This window comes from Balaenoptera ricei, chromosome 4 (genome assembly GCF_028023285.1).
Source record: "Balaenoptera ricei isolate mBalRic1 chromosome 4, mBalRic1.hap2, whole genome shotgun sequence".
Classification (NCBI taxonomy): domain Eukaryota; kingdom Metazoa; phylum Chordata; class Mammalia; order Artiodactyla; family Balaenopteridae; genus Balaenoptera; species Balaenoptera ricei.
In genome coordinates this window covers 2,851,668-2,872,729 of record NC_082642.1, presented here as the reverse complement: position 1 = coordinate 2,872,729, position 21,062 = coordinate 2,851,668, and the positions used below count along the sequence as shown (strand labels likewise).

The window sequence follows — 21,062 nt, the reverse complement described above, 5'->3', positions numbered from 1 at the left end:
TGCGAGCTTCTCACTCCGGTGGCTTCTCGTTGTGGAGCACCTAGGCCCGCCTAGGTGCACGGGCTTCAGTAGTTGCAGCACACAGGCTCAGTAGTTGTGGCTCAAGGGCTTAGTTGTTCCACGGCATGTGGGATCTTCCTGGACCAGGGATCGAACCTGTGTCCCCTGCATTGGCAGGTGGATTCTTAACCACTGCGCCACCAGGGAAGCCCGGTTTTTAAATGTTTTGCTGACTGAAGTGTTAAGGGGTCGCACTTGTCCAGGCATACCACTAGGAATAAGGAGCCACTACACTTTCCAGGGATCTTACTCATTCTTACTGTTCACAGAATGCATAGAGAAATGGCGTACTTGGTGAGTTACATAAAGCTCCAGAATGTCTATTCTAGATGACTTTCAGCCATGCTCACCTGTATTTCTTTCCCTGAACTCTTGGGGCATCTTTCTGCTCTAAGGGAGATTTCCTGAGAGATTCCGGGAATCACTTTCCCTTAAAGGATTTTATGTCAAATTGTACATAACTATGACCATGGCAATGACAGCTTTGTCATTGGGCTACTGGAAAATTTAAGATATAGCATAATTTCAGAGATGTTTTATTTCTTTCAGTTGACATGTTTGAGATTGATTCAGAGAGGACAGCATACTACTCTGTGGGACTGTGGAGAGTTTAAAAGAGCAGTTTAGGCTGAAGAGTAGGCCCAGGCCTCATAGGACTTGGAAAGTATTTTGGACTTTATTGAACTTTATTCTAAGGGAAAGTCACTGTAGGGTTTTAAGCAGGGGGAGGACTTGAATCAGATTTTTTTTTTCTTTCAAGCAAACAGTCATGTTAACCAAGTGATCAAAGTCAGTATTACCAATAGTGGAACAAAGTGACATTGTGTCCTTGCCATTGTATGAGATCAGGAGAAGGCAGTGTAAAATCATCACTAATGTAAAGTTGTTGCCAAAAAAAAATGTTTATCTAGAGTCTAATCATGAGACAGGAAACCCATCCTGGTGGTGGGTCATTCTACAAAAAGCTACTCTGAACTTTTAAAAATGTCAGTGTCATGAAAGACCATAAAAATGTGAAGAGGTGAATAGTTCTAGATTAATGTGTGTGCAAAATATGTGTGGTCTTTGATAGGGTTCTGAAATTAAAGGAAAAAAAAGCCATAAAGGTATTTGTGACATTTGGGAAAATTTGTTTATAGATACTATCAGTGTTAAATTTCTTGGGTGTGAAAATGGTATTGTAGTTATGCAGGGGAATGTTCCAGTTTGTAGGAGGTCCATGATGAAAAGATTTTTGGGGAGTGAAAAATCTACAATTTACTTTCCAGTTGTTCAGGGGAAAAAGTATATATATATAGGTAGAAATAAACCCAATGTGGCAAAATGTTACTAATTGTTAAATTTAGTAGGAAGATGCTGTTCATTGTACCATACTTTCAACTTTTTGTAGGTTCAAAATTTTTCAAAATAAAAGGAGGGTATAACAAGCATATGGTAAGGTCAAGAGCTATAGTCTCTTTGTTTTAACCCTTTAGTTGTAGGCTCAAACTTCGTTCAGCATTGTATGTGAGGTGATGGGCTCTTATGAAAAACCTTTGGTGAGGTTGATTCATCTAAAGTACCTGAGATGTTGGATAATTTTGTGAAGAAACTGTACTGTTTTTTTAGTTATAGGTGTGGTGAGATTAGATAGATAAACGTGGTCAAACTTCCAGTAGCCTTTTGATAATGAAAGGATTATTCTGAGTAGTTGAGAATCTCAAATCACCAAAATGGGTGTGGGTGGGTAATTTTAAAATCTTTCTTAACCCTAAAACTTTTAATTTTATTTCAACAATTGAAGGCTCCTAATTTGAAAGGGCTTTTAAAGGCAACTACCTGAATAAGTTTAGTATTGATGAAATTCAATTTAAAAAATCATTTATATAGTATAATAGTTCTTTTCTTAGAGACGTCAACAGAACATTATTTCACTCATGTAAGGAAACTTTTTAAAGTAATAAAGCTTACCCCTTTTAAGTACCAAAATATTAAAAAGTAAAATAACTTTGAAGGTAGTCTTCCAGAAATATAATGCATATTTACCCACTTTTCTTCTGCAGTGCTAATTATTTTGGGGTTTGAAAAGACTTACATTTTAGTCCTATCCCCAGGCAACTGACATTTTCTTCATCTGTAAAACAAATACATTATGAATAAGAAAATATGTAAGACACCTGAAATAATAGGTACAGACTCTTAGTTCCCTTCTTTTGCTTTATTTAAAAAATCTTTATTGTAAAATAAGACACATGTAAAGAAAACTACACGCAACAAATGTGTAGTTGAGTTATGTTTTGTTTATTTATTTATTTATTTTTTAAAATTTATTTATTTAATTTATTTATTTTTGGCTGTGTTGGATCTTCGTTTCTGTGCAAGGGCTTTCTCCAGTTGTGGCAAGCGGGGGCCACTCTTCATCGCGGTGCGCGGGCCTCTCACTATCGCGGCCTCTCTTGTTGCGGAGCACAGGCTCCAGACGCGCAGGCTCAGTAGTTGTGGCTCACGGGCCCAGTCGCTCCGCGGCATGTGGGATCTTCCCAGACCAGGGCTCGAACCCGTGTCCCCTGCATTGGCAGGCAGATTCTCAACCACTGCGCCACCAGGGAAGCCTGAGTTATAAGTTTTTATCCAATATATTCAAAGGTTTTTTTTCTTTAAAGCCAAATAATATTGTTGAGAGTATGTCTTGGGATTGGTCTTTCTGGATTTATAGTCTAATTTTGATTCATATTCTTTCATGCCTTGCATAATTTTAATACCTTTTAGCTTATTTAGAAATAGCACATTCCAGTTTTCATCTGTTGTTTGAGTTTGTCTTTCTGTTTTGCTCTCTTTAGAGATATTATTCTATTCCTTATTTCCTTTTTCACTTTTAGTAACTTTGTATGGAATTTAACTTCTATGCTTACTGATTCTCTTCCATGCAAACTTAATTTCTTGCATTTTACTTTTTTTTAATTTTTATTTTATATTGGAGTATAGTTGATTAACAGTGTTCTGTTAGTATCAGGTGTATTTCTTGCTTTTTTTTTTTTTTTCTCTTGGCTGCCCACATGGATCTTAGTTTTGGGACCAGGGATGGAACCCGTGCCCCCTGCAGTGGAAGCGTGGAGTCCTAACCATTGGACCACCAGGAAATTCCTAGTATTTCTTGCATTTTTAGAATACCTTCTAAATTTTCAGATACTTTCTACGAATTGATAGAGCTCCCTTTTCTGTTAAAATCATGGCAGTTTGTTTTCTGAGCATTCCTGGCACTGATTCCTCCCCACACTTCAGTCTGGCCCTTCTGTTTTCCTTATCTTTTTTTTTTAATTTTTGAAATTTATTTTATTTATTTTTTTATACAGCAGGTTCTTATTAGTCATCCATTTTATACACATCAGTGTACACATGTCAATCCCAATCGCCCAATTCATCACACCACCACCCCAACCCCGCCATGGCTTTCCCCCCTTGGTGTCCATACATTTGTTCTCTACATCTGTGTCTCAATTTCTGCCTTGCAAACTGGTTCATCTGTACCATTTTTCTAGGTTCCACATATATGCGTTAATATACGATGTTTTTCTCTTTCTGACTTACTTCACTCTGTATGACAGTCTCTAGATCCATCCACGTCTCAGCAAATGACCCAGTTTTGTTCCTTTTAATGTCTGAGTAATATTCCATTGTATATATGTACCACATCTCCTTTATCCATTCGTCTGTCGATGGGCATTTAGGTTGCTTCCATGACCTGGCTATTGTAAATAGTGCTGCAATGAACATTGGGGTGCATGTGTCTTTTTGAATTATGGTTTTCTCTGGGTATATGCCCAGTAGTGGGATTGCTGGATCATATGGTAATTCTATTTTTAGTTGCATTGAATCTGTAGATTGCTTTGGGTAGTATAGTCATTTTCACAATATTGATTCTTCCAATCCAAGAACATGGTATATCTATCCATCTGTTGATATCATCTTTAATTTCTTTCATCAGTTTCTTATAGTTTTCTGCATACAGATCTTTTGTTCTCCCTAGGTAGGTTTATTCCTAGGTATTTTATTATTTTTGTTGCAGTGATAAATGGGAGTATTTCTTTAATTTCTCTTTCAGATTTTTCATCTTTAGTGTATAGAAATGCAAGAGATTTCTGTGCATTAATTTTGTATCCTGCAACTTTACCAAATTCATTGATTAGCTCTAGTCGTTTTTCTGGTGACATCTTTAGGATTCTCTATGTACAGTATCATGTCATCTGCAAACAGTGACAGTTTTACTTCTTCTTTTGCAATTTGTATTCCTTTTATTTCTTTTTCTTCTCTGATTGCCAAGGCTAGGACTTCTAAAACTATATTGAATAATAGCGGTGAGATTGGACATCTGTATCTTGTTCCTGATCTTAGAGGAAATGCTTTCAGTTTTTCACCATTGAGAATGATGTTTGCTGTGGGTTTGTCGTATATGGCCTTTATTATGTTGAGGTAGGTTCCTTCTATGCCCACTTTCTGGAGAGTTTTTATAATAAATGGGTGTTGAATTTTGTCAGAAGCTTTTTCTGCATCTATTGAGATGATCATATGGTTTTTATTCTTCAGTTCGTTAATATGGTATATCACATTGATTGTTTTGCGTATATTGAAGAATCCTTGCATCCCTGGGATAAATCCCACTTGATCACGGTGTATGATCCTTTTGATGTGTTGTTGGATTCTGTCTGCTAGGATTTTGTTGAGGATTTTTGCATGTATATTCATCAGTGATATTGGTCTGTAATTTTCTTTTTTTCTAGTATCTTTGTCTCATTTTGCTATCAGGGTGGTGGTGGCCTCATAGAATGAGTTTGGGAGTGTTCCTTCCTCCACAGTTTTTTGGAAGACTTTGAGGAGGATGGGTGTTAGCTCTTCTCTAAATGTTTGATAGAATTCACCTGTGAAGCCATCTGGTCCTGGACTTTTGTTTGTTGGAAGATTTTTAATCACAGTTTCAATTTCATTACTTGTTATTGGTCTGTTCATATTTTCTGTTTCTTCCTGGTTCAGTCTTGGAAGGTTATACCTTTCTAAGAATTTGTCCATTTCTTCCAGGTTGTCCATTTTATTGGCATAGAGTTGCTTGTAGTAGTCTCTTAGGATGCTTTGTATTTCTGTGGTGTCTGTTGTAGCTTCTCCTTTTTCATTTCTAATTTTATTGATTTGAGTCCTCTCTCTCTTTTTCTTGATGAGTCTGGCTAATGGTTTATCAATTTCGTTTATCTTCTCAAAGAACCAGCTTTTAGTTTTATTGATCTTTGCTATTGTTTTCTTTGTTTCTATTTCATTTATTTCCTCTCTGATCTTTATGATTTCTTTCCTTCTGCTAACTTTGGGTTTTGTTTGCTCTTCTTTCTCTAATTCCTTTAGGTGTAAGGTTAGATTGTTTATTTGAGATTTTTCTTGTTTCCTGAGATAGGCTTGTATTGTTATAAACTTCCCTCTTAGAACTGCTTTTGCTGTATCCCATAGGTTTTGGATTGTCGTGTTTTTGTTGGCATTTGTCTCTAGGTATTTTTTGATTTCCTCTTTGATTTCTTCAGTGATCTCTTGGTTATTTGGTAAAGTAGTGTTTAGCCTCCATGTGTTTGTGTTTTTTACGTTTTTTCCCCTGTAATTCATTTCTAATCTCATAGCGTTGTGGTCAGAAAAGATGCTTGATAAGATTTCAATTTTCTTAAATTTACTGAGGCTTGATTTGTGACCCAAGATGTGATCTATCCTGGAGAATGTTCCGTGCGCACTTGAGAAGAAAGTGTAATCTGCTGTTTTTGGATGGAATGTCTTATAAATATCAATTAAATCTATCTGGTTTATTGTGTCATTTAAAGCTTGTGTTTCCTTATTAATTTTCTGTTGGATGATCTGTCCATTGGTGTAAGTGAGGTGTTAAAGTGCCCCACTATTATTGTGTTACTGTCGATTTCCTCTTTTACAGCTGTTAGCAGTTGCCTTATGTCGTGAGGTGCTCCTATGTTGGGTGCATATATATTTATAATTGTTATATCTTCTTCTTGGATTGATCCCTTGATCATTATGTAGTGTCCTTCTTTGTCTCTTGTAACATTCTTTATTTTAAAGTCTATTTTATCTGATAGGAATATTGCTACTTCAGCTTTCTTTTGATTTCCTTTTGCATGGAATATCTTTTTCCATCCCCTCACCTTCAGTCTGTATGTGTCCCTAGGTCTGAAGTGGGTCTCTTGTAGACAGCATATATATGGGTTTTGGGTTTTTTTGTGCCCATTTGCTGCTGTAATTGATGGTTATCAACTTTTTTTTTTTTTAATGTTAAGATGTTGTGATCATTATTTATTTACTTATTTATTTTAATGATGATCAAAGCTTGATGGTATTCACATTGCTTAATTTGTGTCATGCTTTATTTATTTATTTATTTATTTATTTATTTATTTATTTATGGCTGTGTTGGGTCTTCGTTTCTGTGCGAGGGTTTTCTCTAGTTGCGGCAAGCGGGGGCCACTCTTCATCGCGGTGTGCGGGCCTCTCACTATCGCGGCCTCTCTTGCTGCGGAGCACAGGCTCCAGACGTGCAGGCTCAGTAATCGTGGCTCACAGGCCCAGCCGCTCCGCGGCATGTGGGATCTTCCCGGACCAGGGCTTGAACCCGTGTCCCCTGCATTGGCAGGCAGACTCTCAACCACTGCACCACCAGGGAAGCCCGGGGTCTTGTTTTTGTATCCATTCAGCAAGCCTGTGTCTTTTGGTTGGAGCATTTAATGCATTCACATTTAAGGTAATTATCGATATGTTATGTTCCTATGACCATTTTCTTAATTGTTTTGGGTTTGTTTTTGTAGGTCCTTTTCTTCTCTTGTGTTTCCCACTTAGAGAAGTTCCTTTAGCATTTGTTGTAGAGCTGGTTTGGTGGTGCTGAATTCTCTTAGCTTTTGCTTGTCTGTAAAGCTTTTGATTTCTCTATCGAATCTGAATGAGATCCCTGCCGGGTAGAGTAATTTTGGTTGTAGGTTCTTCCCTTTCATCACTTTAAGTATATCATGCCACTCCCTTCTGGCTTGTAGAGTTTCTGCTGAGAAATTAGCTGTTAACCTTATGGGAGTTCCCTTGTATGTTATTTGTCGTTTTTCCTTTGCTGATTTCAATAATTTTTCTTTGTGTTTATTTTTTGCCAATTTGATTACTATGTGTCTCGGCGTTTTTCTCTTTGGGTTTATCCTGTATGGGACTCTCTGCGCTTCCTGGACTTGGGTGGCTATTTCCTTTCCCTTGTTAGGGAAGTTTTCGACTATAATCTCTTCAAATGTTTTCTCGGGTCCTTTCTCTCTCTCTTCTCCTTCTGGGACCCCTATAATGCGAATGTTGTTGCATTTAATGTTGTCCCAGAGGTCTCTTAGGCTGTCTTCATTTCTTTTCATTCTTTTTTCTTTATTCTGTTCTGCAGCAGTGAATTCCACCATTCTGTCTTCCAGGCCACTTATCCGTTCTTCTGCCTCATTTATTCTATTGATTCCTTCTAGTGTAGTTTTCATTTCACTTATTGTATTGTTCTTCTCTGTTTGTTTGTTCTTTAATTCTTCTAGGTCTTTGTTAAACATTTCTTGCATCCTCTCGATCTTTGTCTCCATTCTTTTTCTGAGGTCTTGGATCATCTTCACTATCATTATTCTGAATTCTTTTTCTGGAAGGTTGCCTATCTCCACTTCATTTAGTTGTTTTTCTGGGGTTTTATCTTGTTCCTTCATCTGGTACGTAGCTCTCTGCCTTTTCATCTTGTCTGTCTTTCTGTGAATATGGTTTTTGTTCCACAGGCTGCAGGATTGTCATTTTTCTTGGTTCGGCTGTCTGCCCTCTGGTGGATGAGGCTATATAAGAGGCTTTTGCTATGGGAGGGACTGGTGGTGGATAGAGCTGAGGTTTGCTCTGGTGGGCAGAGCTCAGTAAAACTTTAATCCGTTTGACTGCTGATGGGTAGGGCTGGGTTCCCTCCCTGTTGGTTGTTTGGCCTGAGGCAACCCAACACTGGAGCCTACCTGGGCTCTTTGGTGGGGCTAATGGCAGACTCTGGGAGGGCTCATGCCAAGGAGTACTTTCCAGAACTTCTGCTGCCAGTGTCCTTGTCCCCATGGTGAGCCACAGCCACTCCCTGCCTCTGCAGGAGACCCTCCAACACTAGAAGGTAGGTCTGGTTCAGTCTCCCCTGGGGTCACTGCTCCTTCCCCTGGGTCCCAATCCACACACTACTTTGTGTGTGCCCTCCAAGAGTGGAGTCTCTGTTTCCCCAGTCCTGTCAAAGTCCTGCAGTCAAATCCCACTAGCCTTCAAAGTCTGATTCTCTAGGAATTCCTCCTCCCATTGCCAGACCCCCCAGGTTGGGAAGACTGACGTGGGGCTCAGAACCATCACTCCAGTGGGTGGACTTCTGTGCTCTAAGTGTTCTGCAGTCTGTGAGTCACCCACGCAGCAGTTATGGGATCTGATTTTGCTGTGATTGTGCCCCTCCTACTGTCTCATTGGGGCTTCTCCTTTGTCTTTGGATGTGGGGTATCTTTTTTGGTGAGTTCCAGTGTCTTCCTGTCGATGATTGTCCAGCAGCTAGTTGTGATTCTGGTGTTCTCACAAGAGGGAGTGAGAGCACGTCCTTCTACTCCGCCATCTTGGTTCAGGCTTATCCTATTAATTTTGATTCTGATCGCAGCAGTTGCTCCTTATTGTGAGCCCTGACCCAGAAGGGAGTCCTGGCCTGTCAGTTTCAAAGGTTCAGGGGAATTAAACCCATTCCACCCTTTAGGCTTTACCTTAGGTTCTCTTGCTGCCTCTGCTCCATTGGAGTGGCCACACCTTCTCCCAATGCAGCTGCTGTTCTTCAATTGGCCCCTGTGCCTTTTAGCTACCCCCTGTTGGCCATTGTGGAATTCTCCGGTTTTCTTTAATGAGTCCTGGTTGCTTCCGACACAGATGCTGTAACACCAGGGATTGTGGCTCTGGTAGTTCATTCCCACTAGCTTGTATTTTGGGTTTCTTGGAGGAATAACTTGTCATTTAGTTATATGATATATGTCTTGGGTTCTGGTTTTGCTATCCAGTGGTCAGTGATATGAGGAGATTCAGGAAGATCCAAAAATGATGCCATTTCCATCTTTATAGAATCTGCAAGATTCTTTTGCCTTATTCTTAAATAGGGTGCTGAATATGGTTTAGTTTTTACTTAACATTCTTGCTATCATAAAAGATATGAACATTACTTACTTTATTATGATGACTTCAGATCACCTGAGAGGGGTAGCCTTCGTCTTTAGTTTTAAATCAATTTTATAAATAGATATAGTAGGTTTTTTTGGCTTGTGATGTTGAATTTCATTTGTCTCGACTACTGACGTGACTAATGAGCTATTTTTCTCTTTAAGGTGCTCTTTCTAATCCCTTGAAGGTTTGGAAGCCTAATGATCAAACTTTATAACTCTGTGTGAAGTAAGAGTAAATAGATTCAAGGTTTTCAGGGAAAGAAACTTTTGCTTTTATTACTGGTGACCTTTTTGCTTTTCCCTGAGTTGTTGAAGCTTTTTGCTTGATAGTCAAGTTGATAGCTGAGGTAGAAAGAAGTGAGGCAAGGATTCAGTGTTTCCTCAGTGATCTCTGATGTCATTCGATTGAACAGTTTTAAAATGTGCTAAGAAAACAGTATAAAATTTTCTTTTAAAACTAATTCATTTAAGAAAAAAATGGTTGGGCTTCCCTGGTGGCGCAGTGGTTGGGGGTCTGCCTGCCAATGCAGGGGACGCGGGTTCGGGCCCTGGTCTGGGAGGATCCCACATGCTGCGGAGCAACTCGGCCCGTGAGCCACAATTACTGAGCCTGCGCGTCTGGAGCCTGTGCTCGGCAGTGAGAGGCCGCGATAGTGAGAGGCCCGCGCACCGCGATGAAGAGTGGCCCCCGCTTGCCGCAACTAGAGAAAGCCCTCGCACAGAAACGAAGACCCAACAAAGTCATACATACATACATACATACATCAGAAGAATGTAAGCAGACAAGAATAGCATTAAAAAAATAAAAAAAGAAAAAAAAGAAAAAAGAAAAAAATGGTTGATTTAAGGAAATAGTCCTCTCTGTGTGATAGTAAAATGATCGTAAAAATGGACTTGCAAGCTGAAACCATGCAAAGCAATCATATAATCAGTAGGAAAATTATGATGGTTTTGTGACGTTTTAAAAATTTTTGTTGAAATATTAATTCTTACTGTTAATTTTAAAGAATAGGGAAGTAGTGAAACTACTATTTAGTATAACTTAAAACTTTAGAAACATTGAGAATTGTGTTTTATTTCTTTTTAAACTACTCTTTATAAGTTTTTTACACAGTACTTCCCTTCACATCTTTTCTGTGCTCTGATGGCTTTCAACATTTTATCCTTTGCACTTTGAATATCATGAAATATCTCCAAGAGTTTCTTTAATTTGAAGTATTTTCTCAGAGTGACTTCCTCTGGGACATTGTTATCTGTTTTATCACAACCACTCATTGATGTTGGTAAGTTGCCTTCACTAAGTTCCTCTGACTGCACATCTAGAGGGGCTTATACTGCAGCAGTGTCAGCCTTGCCACGGCCAGCTGTTTCTTCTATAATTCTATTTACATTGGATTCGAAATTCGCTTCTAGCATATCACTTTTAATTTCTTTGCTGCATTTTCATCTTTGTTGATTATCCATATGTGTAAAATGGCATGTGGATTTATCATTGGCCAACAAGAAGGCAGCACAATTGCACTCTCGGCTGTTCGTTGTTGCAGTGACTAATCACCAGTAGACTTTTAGAGAAGGGACATGATTGGCTACTGACTATGATGTTCATCTTATTTATGTGATGATTTGTGGACTGAGGAGCAAAGTTTGTACTTTATGTAATTATTATATGTTAATGTATGTTAAATGAAATTGGAGCCATGATATTGGGGACTGTTTGTAGTTAACTAAACCCTGGTATAAAGCATGGCATGAAATTCTTGCGTATCAGAATCATGCAAAATGAGAACTCTGCCTGTAATATGAGAAAACAGGTTGTACTTGGATTTGGTGAAAATTGTGAAGGTGATAATGGACCTAAATCTGAGAAATTTACACAATAACATAGTGGTCTTTAAAAAGTATTTTATTCTTTACAAAAAATAAATTAAAAAATTTTTAGGTAAATTCCTAAAAGGGAAATGTGTGTGTATATACGTATACTAAGACTAAGGGTAAAGGTGTGAAAGGAGAAAGTTTTAGCATTTCTTGCATTAATATATTCTATAAACTTCTGTTTTCTGTGATCTGATTATTCTACATTGCTTGATATTCTTATGATTAAAACCTTCATTTTGTGATCTGAGGAATTCCTTCTGGCCTGTGGTTGGGTTCCTCTCACATATCCTCCTCTGTAGATGCTTATGATTGTTGCTTTTTTCATTACTGCAGTGAAGAAGTGTTAGTGGTGTTGTGAAGCCTGCATTTGTTTTTATTTATTTTTTTAAAAAATATTTATGTATTTATTTATTTGGCTACGCCGGGTTTTAGTTGTGGCACGTGGGATTTTTGTTGTGGTGTGAGGAATCTTTAGTTGCAGCCTGCGGGATCTTTTGGTTGTGGCATGCAGGCTCTTAGTTGTGGCAGGCGGTATCTAGTTCCCTGACCAGGGGTGGAACCTGGGCCCCCTGCATTGGGAGCGTGGAGTCTTAACCTCTGGACCACCAGGGAAGTCACAGTCTGCATGTATTTATTCACTTAAATGGAGAGGGAAGAGGGATGAAAGTGTTACACAGATGCCTAAGGGGCTGGCTTAAGTTTTTTTTTAGTGTGCAAATTTTACAACTGGAGGGGGAAAAACTACAAAAATATATCTATTGTAAACATTTGAACATACTGAAGAGCATAAAGAAAAATTTTAAATCACCTACTATAGTTCCATTAGTACTCAGATACTGCCTCTGTTAATATTTTGGTGTATATCTTTCTATACATTCTTTTTCATACATGTACATACACTTGCACTTTTACACAAAATGTTTTAAAATGGGATCATATTGTATATGCTTCCTCCAAGTGGATTTACAGGGTACATACACATTTTAAAGCTTTTCCTTTTGTAAAATATACAAAAACAGAATTGAGACTAAAGTGAACACAATATATGTATCACCCAGCTTCAGCGGTTTCAGTACCTATAGTCAATCTTGTTTCATCCATACCCACCTACCCTTGCATTATTTTGAAGCCAGTTCCAGGTAAATATTTTAGCACACTCCAGATAAATATTTCAGCACATATGGTTAAAATTTTATGTTTTGCCAAATTGCTCTCCAGAAAAGTGTTTTCAATGTAGACTTGTCAGAGATAAGATTAAAAAACATTTTAAAACTTTTAGTGTTATGAGTCAGATACATATATATTTTTTCCTCAGGTAATACAAAAAATCCTAATAAAGTGAATTTGGGTATGCTTATATACTCTGGCAGGAAACTTTCAGTTCCTCATCAGTATGTCCCTCATAGGAATGCTGTGACAATTAGATAGGCTGATCATATAATTTATTGCCCAAACTGGGATGCTTTTGAGATTCAAAGGAGGCACTATTAATAATAATGCCAGTATAACAGGCATGGCATAAACCAGTACTGTATTTTGGCACAGCTGGACTGTATGCTTACCCTAGTATTGGATAATGTGCATAAGATGCATTAAACATAAAGTGACTATATCATGTAGTCAGTAGATGGTAACTTTTATTTATGCCTGTGTATGGATATCTATAAAAATCTTTTCTTAAAGAAAAGAAGTGTTTTGAATTGGCAACTCAAAATCCTAAGTTAACAGTTTCTGTGTGTTTTTGGAGCTGACAGTGACCACAGTTTTTAAAAGTAGCTCTAATTTTCATAATTAAGAAGACATTTGTGTTAATATTTGCAGCTGGAGAATGCCGGAGGAGACCTTAAGGATGGCCACCACCACTATGAAGGAGCTGTTGTCATTCTGGATGCGGGTGCTCAGTATGGGAAAGTCATAGACCGGAGAGTGAGGGAACTGTTTGTGCAGTCTGAAATCTTCCCCTTGGAAACACCAGCATTTGCCATAAAAGAGCAAGGATTCCGGTAGACTTTTAACTTACGTTTTTCTGAGGAGGCTGGGCTTAGATTGTAGGATATTTTATTATTAATTTGTTTAGGCACTGAATTACTTAATGAAAATAAGACATGGAATGGTTTTACAAGAAATTTCCCATGGCTCTGGGAATTAAAAGGAATTTAAATGAAAGGAAAAGATTACATTAATTTTATTTGCATAGTTTTAAGAATTTATCATTTGAACACCTTATGTTTCATAGGATATCTGGATCAGACTTAGATTTGGCTATTATGGTCATTCATTCATTCATTCATCCCAGAGCATTTGATCAAAGGAATATATATGTATAATGGCTAGAATACCTAAATTAGAGAGTTCTGTGTACGAGTCTCTTTTGCTTCCTATTCCACAAAACTAGTTTCTAAATTATGAAGACTTCTAATTTTAAGGGCTAATTCCATAGTTTGTACTCTTAAAACTAGTCAAAATGACATCCAACTTGTAACTTCTTCCTTTAACAACTATTTCTGGTTAATGCTGTGTCTTTTCTCTTGGAATTAATGTTTGTTTTTTTATTGAGTGTTATTCAGAAGCAAGCAACTGCAGTTTATATCCTTAATTAGCTCTTAAGCCTTAATGCTGTATTTCTTCCAAAATATAATGTGTTTAATTTTTCTTAAAAACATAATGTTTTTCCATCAGACAAATGGTTAACTTTTAAAAACTTCACAGATGAGTATACATTATCCTTTGTTTCTTGTTTTTGAGATTGAATTGCAAATCAGAAAAGGCAGGTTTACATTTAACTCTGTTCTAGTTTTAGGATGTAGATTAAAAACAGGTATCTCTTTTAAACTGTAGAATTTTGGAGTAAGAAGTTTATCTAATCCAACTGTCTTGATTTGCCAGTAAGAACCGGTTTTAAGGGAATCAAAAACTGCAAGAAATCTGAATGGCTCTCTTGTCAGATCCAAGTTCCATCATTCTCCCAACCCAAAACAAACACAGAAATCCCCAGCAAACTAATTGACCACATGTTTTGGAATAGGGTAACCAATATTGGCAATAGAAGTCTGTTTTTCTTGTCACCTGATTACCTGATCATCAGCAGTTTCTAGGTCCTGCTTATGCCTATAGCTTCTTTTCTCTGTAGAAGAATAGGAACTATAGCACTGTGGCTTTCATTACTATAATCCTTTCTGCTGAGATAGTTATTTGACCACCCTTTTTCTAGAATAAATTTTAGGTTTATGACTTGAGAGACATCTTAACCTACCTGTTTTTAGAAACTTGATTTGCTTGATACATAAAATTGGTATCTGGAATGCCTTAGGACTTCGTGGGCCTTGTAATTGCAAGTTGTTTCAAAATAATAGCAGGGTAGAAATAGAAAACTCAGAATGAGTGATTAGCTCTTCTCAAGACTTACTGAGATAAGAATTTTCATAATTGGCTTAAGTGCAGCTTGAGTTTTATCCTTGACTAAGTCCATTGCCTATTCTTTTTAATAGTATTAAGAATCTTTATAGCCTTGAGTTGTTTAGCAGATTAATGAGGGATGCTGGGCAGTTGCATGGTGGTTGTCCTTTATAAAACTAAATACAAACTAAATACTGAAATTCTAGAGATTTTGATTATTAAGTATGTTTTAGAGAGTTTTAGCTTCTGCATTTTTAAGAGGCTAGGTTACATATCTACCCTTAGGGCTAGCCCCATTCCCCTTTAAAATTGTTATCTTAAAGATGTCACGTTTATCATCTGAGTAGATTATCTTCAGTCTGTTTTGCAAGAGATAAGCTGACAGACATAATGTATACCAAAATTCATGTTACCAATACAAGGTTTTAAGAGTAGGGCTTTTGTGCTCACTTAAATTATTGTTATATATTTTAAAAAAATACAGTAGCTTGTTGAGTAATTTTTATGAATTTGACTTATACTATTTTTCTGGATGTATTATAAGTCTAGCATTTTAGTTTATATGTTTTTACATGGCAGGCAGCCACTAATTATAAGGTGAATTGTAATCCAATTTTGTTTGTAAGTAGATTTTGGTTATATCTTGGAATGCATTTTCCTTTAGAAATATAGATAAATTAGGATTCCTGCAAACCCAAACTTAAAATGAGTTTGAGGATACCTTAAATTGATTAAAGGGCATAAGTATGCCTGTATTGTGTAAACTGGAGAGCATGAGTAGTCTGAAGGTGCAAGTCTCTCTGTGATTCCAGTTATTTGTGGCTACGTAAGGGTGAAAGTCCAATATTAGCAGATTTTTTCCCTTGTTTTTCCTAAAGACAATCTAGAAATCTGAATTTTTATGTAAAAATCATAACATTAAAGTGTTCTAAAAGTTTTTGATTGAATGCTGAGGACCAAAGTTAGCTGTATTAGAGGCCAGGTGAGGAATATAGGCCTCAATTTTCAGCTTTCTTTATATGAATAGTTCTATTCCCAAGTTAACCGATGGAATGCTCTATAAATTGTAATGTAGTTAAGTGATAATACTGACCACGGTTCTGAGAGCAGGGCATGTGAGGCAAGTCATGTTAGCTCTTATTCCTAGGTCTCAGGTAAAATTGTTGGGACTATTGGACAGGTTTTAAACAGGCAAAGTTAGGTAATTCTTCACATTTTCTGCCATCCTTTATTATAGAGTATTTTGCCCTGCGTAATCCAGGGCCTTCATAATACCTTCACTTGTCCTACTGTGACCTGCTTCACTCCTGACCTCTCAGGAGACCTGTATTTTCACCATCTCACTTTAGAATTCTCATTTACTTTCTTCATTGATGAGGAAACAAAACAAATACAGGCTAACCTTCATAGATTGAAACATTGGTTTTATATATTTGGAAGTTTGTACTTATTAACAAGTGTTTGTTGAATTGATAAACTTCCATGTATTGCAATAAAGTAGAGTAAAAATAAGTAAGCTGTGTAGAGGACTTCCCTGGTGGTCCAGTGGTTAAGACTCTGCGCTTCCACTGCAGGGGGCACGTGTTCAATCCCTGGTCAGGGAACGAAGATCCCGCATGCTGTGGCCAAAAAAAAAAAAAAAAAAAATTAAGCTGTGTAAGAGGCTGTTAATAGGCTGATGGAATCTGGATCTGCTACAGCATACTGAAAACATAACAAAACCTCTGAATCTGTATCGAGTCTCCCTCAGTGGTACAAGCAAGAGAGGGCATAGACCTTGTATAAAAATTAGCAGTTAGAGATTCTTCATTACTCTCTTCCTTAAATCCACAGTGCTATTATCATCTCTGGAGGACCTAATTCCGTGTATGCAGAAGACGCTCCCTGGTTTGATCCAGCAATATTCACTATTGGCAAGCCTGTTCTTGGAATTTGCTATGGCATGCAGGTATATACATCTATGAATTTGCCTTAAGAGTTAATTTATTCTGCTTGTGACTCCTACTGTATTAGTATTTTCTATCTTTAGAGTAAGTAGGATATTTAGTTATATGAGATAATTTGTTCATATTACAACTGTTTATGAGTTGCTTCACTAGTATGGCAGCACTGACTTCCGTGGGGATTTTCAGAAAAGGAACTATATTACTGCTTACAACAAAACACTGTCCATTAAAAAAAAAAACTTAGACATTTAAATACACATAAAAGTTGCAGAAGTAGTTCACAGAGCTCCTGTATACTTTTACTCAGTTCCCCAATTATGACATTTTAAACCATTTTGAGAGTAATTTGCAAACAAGGTGTTCTGTTACTTGTTGTATCCTAAGTACTAGAATTCTGTCCTACATAACCAGAGTACAGTTATCAAAATCAGGAAGTTAACATTGACTCAATGTTAGCATCTGATCCACAGAGTCCATTCACATTTCACTGTTGGTCTCGTTAATGTCTCTTACAATTCATGAATCCAGTCTAGGACCATGTGTTGTAGGAGGTTGTCATGTCGCTTTACATTACTTTAGTTTGGAATCATTCCTCAATCTTTCCTTCTCTTTCATGGCCTTGGCAATTAAGAAAAAAGTACATTCCAGTTACCTTGTAGAGTAGTCCTCAATCTTGGTTTGTTTGATGTTTACTCATTGTTAGATTCAGGTTATGTATTTTTGGCAGGAATACCACAGAAGTAATGCTGTGCTCTTCTCAGAGCATCTCATTAGGAGGCACATGATGTCAATTAATATCATGATAAGTGATGTTCATTTTGATTATTTTGTTAAGATGGTGTCTGCCAGGTGTCTTCACTGTAATGTTAATTAAATATATGTAGGGGAGCGGCCAAGATGGTGGAATAGGAAAACCCTGAGTTCACCTCCTCTCATGGGCACACCAAAATTACTATTTACAGAGCAACTATTGATGAGAATCTAGCCGAAGAGGTCTTCTACAGCTAAAGATATAAAGAAGGAACCACAATGAGATGGGTAGGAGGGTCAGAGTTACAGTCAAAACACAGCCCTGCACGGGTGACCCACAAATGGGAGAATAATTACAATTGCAGAGGTTTCCCCCAAAGTCAGAGCCCACGGGTCCTGCACCAGGAAAATGAACCCCCAGAACATTTGGCTTTGAAGGCCAGTGGGGCTTACTTTTGGGAGAGACAGAGGGTTGTGGGAAATACAGATTCCACTCTTAAAGGGCGCACACAAAATCTCACACGCTCCAAGACTCAGGGCAGAAGCAGTAATTTAAAAGGAGCCTAGGTCAGACCCACCTGCTGATCTTGGAGAGTCTCCTGGAGAGGCAGGAGGCAATTGGAGCTCACCCTGGGGACATAGACACTGGAGGCAGCTATTTTGGGGAGCTTATTCTACCATGAGGACACCAGTGTTGGTGCCATTTTGGGATCCTCCTCATTTTAGTAGTGAGCAGAACAGTGAATTGTCTTTTTTTAAACAACCTGGTTGAAACTTGTGTATTGATATGAATAATGCACAAAGGGAAGCTATTCAAAAGTTAGAAAGTGAACAGACCAATATATTTTCTAATAGCTGTCTCTGGAGCTTTCAGTAAAGGAAGGAAACATAAATCAATGTTCACATAAGAATGTGAATATTTTTATTATTCCTACTCTTGATACAAGGGCAGACTATTAGAAAGCACTGGTCTGCAAAACAGCTTTACCAGATTTTGCTTCTTGTTAATTGATTGTTATGGTTTTCCACTGATTTAGAGGAAATGCTGACTATAAATATATAAAATACAAAATCTGTAATAATGGATATTTTCTTATCTAGGCAACAAGAATTTTATAGTAAAAGGTTCTTTTTCCCCTGTAATATGCTCCGAAAAGTCAACTGGTGATTATAAATTTGACTTGGATAATAGCTTATTTTTAGATTTTCCCACCTAGTATTCTAATATGTTTTCTCATAAGGGCCTGTTTCCTGATCAGATTTAACATTGGAAATTGGCTGACTTTTTTTTTAAATATGTCTTTGCCCCATGATGTAATGTATTTACATAATTTATTGATCTTCCTTGCCTGAGTAGTCAATATTAATCATAAAGCACAACTAATAATTACAATTTAAAAAAAAGAAATTTTTGGCCATACCACACAGCATGTAGGATCTTAGTTCCCCGACCAGGGATCGAACCTGCCCCTCTTGCCTTGGAAGTGTAGAGTCTTAACCACTGGACAGCCAGGGAAGTCCAGCACAACCTGTAATTAAATGGTTTTTAGTGTATTGAGAGGCATTATAACATTTTGTAAGGAAGAGTCTCACAAGATATTTTTTTGGCACCCACTTAGAGGGAAATAGGTCTGGAAAATGCTCCCTTAATTTAAATGATAGCAGCTGACTGTCCATTATGTCAGTACCCCCTTATAATTGTAAGACCACATTTTTCTGTCATTCAGTAGGGGTCTATGGTAGCCAGAGCCCGGCCTGCTTATGTTAAATGCATAAAAAATTTTGCCTTTGTCATCTGTACTTTCATAGTAGTATAAGGGAATAGGCTGATCTTGGTCCTTTGGGCAGAAATTGTCTTTATATAAAATATTGATAAATAAATAAATAATACCATGTAGCTAATATGCTGTTTGTAAAGGACTACCACTTCTTAGTGACTCTTAGTTGAGTAATTTTAGCACCAAAGGTCTCACTCTGGTATATACCTTTGCCCCCTCCATGGCATCCTGAAATTTTAGTTATTTCAATGTCTTCTGTACCATCTTTTGCCATTAACTCTTGTCAAGAGTCTTTCTGATTGCTTCCTGGTAGTTCTTTGCTTTGGAAGAAAAAAGTCTGTCCTGCTCCTTGCTCCCATTACCTCTATTACCATTTATGCCCCACTCAGCATAAGAAATAGAACATTAGTAGAACTTTTAAAACTCTTTATGCTTTTTTCCATTCTACATTCTTCTCTCTTCCTGCAAGAGGTAACACTTTCCTGAAATGTTATTCATTCCCTTTCTTTTCTTTGTAGCTTTATACATATTGTATTTCTAAATAATATTTTACTTAGTTTTGCCTGTTGACCTTAATATAAGTGAAATCATACTTCGTGTATTTTCATTTTTGGTTTTGAGATTAATTAATTTTATTTTCACTACTGAGGTTTTTTTTTTTTTTTAATTAATTTATTTATTTATTTATGGCTGTGTTGGGTCTTCGTTTCTGTGCTAGGGCTTTCTGTAGTTGCAGCAAGCGGGGGCCACTCTTCATCACAGTGCGGGGGCCTCTCACTATCGCGGCCTCTCTTGTTGCGGAGCACAGGCTCCAGATGTGCAGGCTCAGCAATTGTGGCTCACGGGCCCAGTGGCTCACGGGCCCAGTTGCTCCGCGGCATGTGAGATCTTCCCAGACCAGGGCTCGAACCCGTGTCCCCTGCATTGGCAGGCAGATTCTCAACCACTGCGCCACCAGGGAAGCCCTTCACTACTGAGTTTATTGTTTGAATGTAGCACAAATTAATTATACATTCCACTGTTAGTATTGCTGGTCTTTTCCCAGGTTTTTGCTATTACAGATACTGCCATGAATATTTCTGGACTCTTCATCTGGTATTGTACATACACAGACTTTTCTCTAGGCTAATCATTCATTGAAATACCGAGTCTCAGCTTCACTAGGAAATGATATTTGCCCCCAAAGTACATTCCCAGAGCAGCATATAAGTATATAAAAATTCCTTCTGCTCTATATCCCTGCCAGGCCTTGACAAGGTTAGCTTTTTTTTTTTTTTTCCCTGAATTTGCCTAGCTGAAGAGGTGTTAAATGACATCATGTTGTAGTCTTAATGGTCATTTTCCTTATTTTGAGATTCATGTGTTTATTTGCCATTAGTCATTAGTGTCTGCTTTGCTGTAAAAGCTTATTTGTGATTTTTGCACATTTTTCTGTTGAATTTTTTAGATTGTTTTTATATATGCTGGATACTAAACTTCTGCTAATCATATATATTGCATATACTTTCTAGATTGTGACTTCTCTCTTCACTATAATTTCATTTTTTTTTAAAGAAACATCTTTATTACAAGCATTTGGCTTCTTTATACACTCCCACAGGTTTTGTCAAATTGTTTTTATTGGTGGAATTTCCTTCCATTTCCCCCTCCCAAATCTAAGATTTATTTTAAAACCTTGACATATAAGACAGATAAGAGGGAAGCTGACCCAATTAGAGTGGTAGACCTAGTAGACTTACAGGGGTTTTTTTTGAGGCATTAATAAGGACCTCGAGGTTATCAGGAATCCATACTGAAAACCATTTCCTTAAGTCAAAATAGAATATTAAAACAAAATTTTAACAAAGTAAAGTGTTTTGCTCTACATAAAGTTATTCCCTCCTCCCACACACACACTTAGCTGGTCTTTCAACTCCTTGTATTTTCACCCTTAAGTAGCGTACATAGTCAGGAACCAAGAATAAGCATGAAAGCCTTCTGAACAGATGAGATAGCTTTAAATTTTACTTCAAGCCTTTGGCTTTGTAAAAGCCTTT

The 21,062-nt window shown here is 37.4% G+C and overlaps 1 protein-coding gene across 1 annotated transcript in view; it reads left to right on the top strand.

The window, feature by feature from the left end:
* Window positions 1-21,062, top strand: part of GMPS (guanine monophosphate synthase) — an 89,789-nt gene that overhangs the window by 22,454 nt on the left and 46,273 nt on the right. Inside the window, exons 2-3 of the mRNA XM_059920071.1 lie at window positions 12,978-13,159; window positions 16,386-16,500. Coding sequence (XP_059776054.1) covers window positions 12,978-13,159; window positions 16,386-16,500 — 297 coding nt within the window. The remainder of the gene's footprint in view (window positions 1-12,977; window positions 13,160-16,385; window positions 16,501-21,062) is intronic.